We start from the raw sequence: 6000 nt of genomic DNA, 5'->3' as shown, positions 1-6000 counted from the left end.
GCATCTCTTGCACTACAGCACAGCATTTGTAGCTATGGCTATGGAGATGGCCTCCTGTACGAGGACGTTCGTGGGGGGTTGCACTTCTTCTCTCTCTCTCCCTTCTCGCAGAGCGATCTCTACCACTTACTTTAGACCATATTCTTGCCTCTCTACCACTGCACCACCATCTCCAAGCATCCACTCTCTCGTCTGCCCCTTTTCGTCTCTGCAAGTTTCTGCAAACCCTAATTCATCAGTGAGTGGGGGGCACTTGGTATGCCGTGCGGTAGAGGGGGATTCTACAACTAGCACCAGCACTACCGCAGACGTGGATCCACCATCGCCAGAAGGAGAACAGGAAGAAGGTTCAAAGGAGTCGGTGTCTGCAGAAATCACAGAGCAAGAGAACCTCGGCAAAGCTCTGAGCCAGATGAGGCAGGAAAGGGTAGCTGCAGGTAAAGAGGAACCCTCCAAGACAGAAGAGTTCTGGAGAGGAGTTCTAGAAGAGACGCGGCTCATCGAGTGGCCCTCGCTTCAGAAGGTTTTGGGCACCACAGGCGTAGTCATGAGCATCATCGTTGGATCCTCTCTTGTATTGCTCACTGTAAATGCACTGCTGGCTCAGCTCTCTGATGCAGTTTTCAAGAATACGCCTCCTGTGTAAGATTTGATGGGAAATATTTGCCAAGCCCTTCGTCGTTGAATGATATCTTGATGTGGTGTGTTCATCCTCATATTTTAGTACTTTTTCTTGGGTTTGCTGTGGTTACTGTATTATAGTGGCTGAAGGAAGCATGGTGACATCTCTTTGTTTTTGTTTTTGAGATAACTTGAATTGAATACACACAACCTACAACTAGGTGCCTCCCTGTTTCATCCGAGGAGATTAGATCCCACGACTTCAAGGAGGCACTCGAACACTTCCACCATCTCTTTGTGAATGTTGTGCACATTGCCATATAAACACATCCCACGACTTCAAGAAGGCACTGGAACACTTCCACCATCTCTTTGTGAATGTTGTGCACATTGCATATAAACACAGTACTCAATTGTAGAGACTCATGCCTAATGTGGTCTCATCGGTTGTACATCATGTCAATACGATAACTTCTAATCCAAGCTTTAAAAATAACCATATTCACAATAAAAAGCATGGGACTCGACCTCGGTCAGTATGTCTACCACCATGCTTTCCCTCAATCTTACTCCATGACGCTTGAAGTTTAGTCAATCATTGGTCTCATCAATTCTTATTTCCCATGTGTGGAAGCATCAGATTATTGGCTCTATTCAAGATTAATTGATAAATATAATTAGCTTTCAACATGATAGATTGCAGTGGCATGGTATTGAAAATTTATTTCACGTACTCACACACTCTTTCTTTCTCGGAACATAGGTATCGATTGATTTTTAATAAACTTCGATAATGTTAATTCCAACCGTCAACTAACGTTTACATACACACTCCTTTGTTAATCTAGAAAATTGATTTTATTCAAAAGCATCCATACCACTTAAACCTTGAAATAACTTTGACAAAAATAACATTTTTTGACAGAGCTCAACCCATCTCCTTTGCCTCGTGTCGAGCTTTGGATGGGTGAAGATTCACTTCAAGCTCTTGTGATCAGTCATACAAATTGGAACCTTTGACCTAATAGGAGGTAATGTCTCCATAATCTCAATGCATGCACCACAATCAAAAGTTCAAGATTGTGAGTGATAATTCTTTTCGAGGAGGATGATGCTTTTGGAACTCATAGGTGACCGGGTGGCCATCTTGCACAAGACAACTCAATTGGCAGAACCACTCGCATTGGTAACCACCTCAAATGGCCTATTAAAATCAAGAAGCATTAATACTGGATGGCAGGCAAGAGAAATCTTAAGCTTTTCAAAAATGCTTTGGTACTCTCAGGTCCATTGAAAGGGTAGAGATGAGGGGAGAGGCAATTTGGCATATTCTTCAACAAAGATTCTATACCATCATGTCGAACCCAAGAAGCTAAGAAGCTATGAAGTTGACCAAGATGATGATTACGTGGATCTTGGACGGGTTTGGAGACAAGCCTTCATAAGAGACGACAAGGCCTAGATAACCAACCTTATCAACAAAGAAGGTGCAGTTACCTTTTCTGACATATAGCTTGTGCTTTGCGGCAAGTGTCAAGGACTTGCCTTACGTGAATCTCAAGCTCTTTCTCATCCTTAGAATACACAAGGATGTCATCAAAGAACACAAACACGAACTCATCAAGCTATTCTCTAAAAACATCTAACATTATTCTATATGAGCCTTAGTTAAACCAAAGGGCATCACCTTTAATTCATAATGCCCATAGCAACAAGAATTTAAGGTAGTCTTCAGGATATCTTCTTCTTGAATGTGAATTTGATAGTAGCCAGACTTTAGATCAATCTTTGTGAAGTACTTGGAGCCATAGAGCCTATCCAAGAGCTCGTCAATGTGGGGAGTTCTTGATGGTGCATTGATTGAGACCTTGGTAATCCACACATAGTCTCAAGGTTCCCTCCTCCTTTTTTTGAAAGAAAATGGGAGCACCCCATGACAAAACACTTGTATTCCACACATAGTCTCAAGATTGGTTCTATCCTTTTTCTAAAAGAGAATGGGAGCATTCGATGACGAAACACTTGGTTGGATGTACCCTTGTTCCATAAGCTTAGAGAGTTGCTTCTTGAGCTCAATTGCTTCTCCAGGAACTGAAATCTTATAAGCTCTTCTTGCTAGCAGGTTGAGAGCATGGTTCAAGCTCAATCTCATGACCAACCTCTCCTCTCTCTGAGATCCTCTGGAAATACATCACATACTCCTTAAGCCAGACTGGTTCAAAACCTTTAGGTTCCACCTTAGATTTATTCAGCTAGAGTACAAAATAGAAAGCCCCTTGGAAAGCCCTTTAATAAGCCGAGAAGCTTTAACGACACACAAGGGAGATTTACCTTGGATTCCTTAAGGTATCAAGGAAAGTAATAAGGCTATTCTTGCAATGGATATCCACATCATTCCTTTTAAACTAGCACATTCTTGATACTTTATTTTGTAAAGTATAAAAGAAAATAATAAGGCCAAGCTTGCAATGGATATCCGCATCATTCCTTTTGATCCAATCCATATCTAGAATACCATCAAGAGCACATAGGGTAATGAATTTAAAAGCTTGCAAGGTTGGGTAACCTGTTAAGAAGAAAAGAAACCTCATTGGTTTCTAAGTTAGAAATTTTCATATGCCTACTAGACATTTAAAAAGCACTTCAAGACATTTAGGGGAGATAAAGAAATGAGAGCTAAATTGAGAAGGTGAAAACCTTTGCCTCATAAAGCAGCCAAAAACTCGATGGATAGAGTATTCCTTGTTAGGCCCATGGGATTCCACATCCACAATGGATGTGAGCCGATTCTTTGAGCGTGATAGCATAAACCACACTCAACTTTTCCTTGCCTCAGGGATTGGGTCGAGAGTTCACAAAAGGAGCTGATTATGGCTTGTAAGGTGGAAAAATTCTAAATGGTAAACATCCAAGGGACTTTACCTTCATTTTGACAATCCAAAAAGGACTCCATTCTTCTTAAGCTCAAAGTGGCCATCCAGTAACGCTCCTTTAGGATCTCTTTGATTTGGTCCCAAGTGAGTGTGTTCTCATTGAGGCCACATGTTTGGCATGGATGGTGAACTTTCACTAGGTCTTCATGGGGCCACAAAGCTTTAGCTTTGCCATTGTAGATTTTCTCCTTTCAGTATACCTAGCTAGTTCAAAGTAATATTTGAGGAAATTTCAAGGGGCTAGCCACTCTTCCAAGGTTTCTCTAACATTGGGGGCTGGGTACCATGTAATTAGTCATAAAGGTCATCATGGATTGCTCCACTAGAATTACTTTTAGCAGCTCGTACCATATTTCAAAGTTCAACAACAAATTTAAACACGATTTAGAATTGTAAGCCTTTTTTAAAAACCACTCTAAACAAGTTTATTTACACGTGTTTACCTCTCAAAAGTCTCATTTCCTTTAACTTGATATGATTCAAAAATCCCTAAGGTCCCTAACAATCCTAAGATCTTAGGGATTCAAAATTCCCTAAGTTCTCTAAAAATGACGGGATGTGAATCTTATGCACAGAAAGGAGTTGGAGAAAGGTTACCTCCTCATAAAACCCCTAATTGTCAAAAGCTAGGTCCATGTCTATAATCCAGTAGAAGTCTACCACCTGACCTACACACAACTTTTTATTTATGCTTTTGTCTTGACCATTTTCTCGTTTGATAGTAATGTGTTTTTTGGTGCACAACACGGAATTCCTTGAGCAAGGACTTCATTTACAAAATGTGTTGCTTCATTTCAACTATTTCTAGTGAGCAATTGAAACTACTATACACTTTTTTGTAAAGGAACTTTACGGTAGATCTCACACCTACTTTTTTGTAGCTTTAACCTCATCCCAATATAGCACACCTAGGTTCCCTCAGTGATTGGGCTTAAATGGTTGTTTTGAAATTACTGGCTCAGGGGCATGTGATACTTCTCTTAGACCATGGAAAACCTTTGGCATTCATTGCAGCATTTAATGAACTCTATTGCATCTCCAAAGAGTAAAGGCCACCATAGGTTAGCTTTGAGAACCTTACAAGTTGTGTTTATTGATGTGAATTGTCCTTCGGTGATGCCAAAATAGGCTTGTCAATCACGTCAACGAAATTAGCCTTGTCATGAACACATTTCCTTATTATGCATGTATTGACCCTTCTTTATAAAGCATTTTCACTATCAACTAACAGGATGTTGCCTTATTGATCAGGCATCTAGTCTTGTCCATGGTCTATTGTTACAAGATCATTATTAGCAAGAATGTGGGAGACATCTTTGCTCCACTTTAGTACATTGTCAAGGTTGAACAAAGGAGCATTGGTAAGATCATAATCCCCACTCCTAGAGGGGATTCTGTATTTGTAATTTTAGAAATGTGATGGGCATGCCAATGACCCCTTTCTCAAAAAATATAAACTTGGTAGTCAAGAGATAATGTATATACTTATTTATAGCATATAGCATGGCTAAACCCTCTCTCTTTGTTGGGTGTAATTGTGTTCACCATCATTGGATTGACTGCTAGTAGCAAAAGAAGTCATGGTGCTACACTTGATAATGCCTTCTCTAGTTTTTCACATGCCCATTGATATTTATTTGTTTAGTCAAAGACAATTAACATTTTGTACAAAGGTATGGCATATATACAAGAACATGAAGCTTCTATAATACCTTACATGACCCATGAATCTTTGTATCCTCTTATAGTTTGTGGTGGCAACTCCAAGGTCACACAAATCTTATTCTTATATGTGGAAATTCCATTCTTGGGGAGAATGTGTCAAAGGATGACTCCATGTTTAAACCAAAATTAGGATTTGAGTGGGTAAAATGATTGCGACCTCTTTAAAAACTACCTAAGGTATGCCACCTTTTCTTTTCACTTTGAGTGCATGCAAAGGTAGTATAAAATATCTCTAGGATCTTCTGATAAAGGCTATACACATTAAGCATTAAAAAGTGGCAGGGGAATTGGTCAAGCCAAATGGCATGATGCAAGTCATGATCCAATATGTGTAGGTTTCCCATTCCATAACAAAATCTTGTATTGATTTTTTGGATCAATGAGAAGCCATCCAAGAAGCTATAATTAATGATTGCCGATGTGGCAGGCAATAGTAGATAGTGATCGGATATAGTGATTGTTGATGTGGAGCAATAGTAGATTATGATCAGATGTAGTGATCACCGATGTGGCAGCATTGAACTTTTAAGGTTAATACACACTATAGAATTTATATTCTTTTTGGAAATGATCATTATGCTTGCATGGTAGCAAATAGTGATCGTCGATGTGGCATCGATGTGGCATCGATGCTAGATAGTGATCGTCAACCGATGTGGAGGCATTGACCTTTTAAGTTTAATGCACACTCTAGACTCTCTATTCTTTTTGGAAACAATCA

General features: G+C 39.7%; 1 protein-coding gene across 1 annotated transcript; it reads left to right on the top strand.

The window, feature by feature from the left end:
* LOC147626947 (uncharacterized) lies at window positions 1-686 on the top strand. Its single transcript, XM_086816115.1, has one exon. The coding sequence runs from the start codon at window positions 35-37 to the stop codon at window positions 644-646; it is 612 nt and encodes a 203-aa protein (XP_086672241.1). The 5' UTR covers window positions 1-34; the 3' UTR covers window positions 647-686.
* Window positions 687-6000: the final 5314 nt, after the last annotated feature.

This window comes from Cibotium barometz, chromosome 21, assembly GCF_041138505.1.
Source record: "Cibotium barometz isolate CiBa-2024 chromosome 21, ASM4113850v1, whole genome shotgun sequence".
NCBI lineage: Eukaryota > Viridiplantae > Streptophyta > Polypodiopsida > Cyatheales > Cibotiaceae > Cibotium > Cibotium barometz.
The sequence above is the reverse complement of the archived record's forward strand: the minus strand, read 5'-3'. Positions and strand labels throughout refer to the sequence as shown.

What these genes read in the sequence shown, in the direction of transcription:
- LOC147626947 (XM_086816115.1), top strand. Translation starts at nt 35, where the DNA reads ATGGCTATGGAGATGGCCTCCTGTACGAGGACGTTCGTGGGGGGTTGC.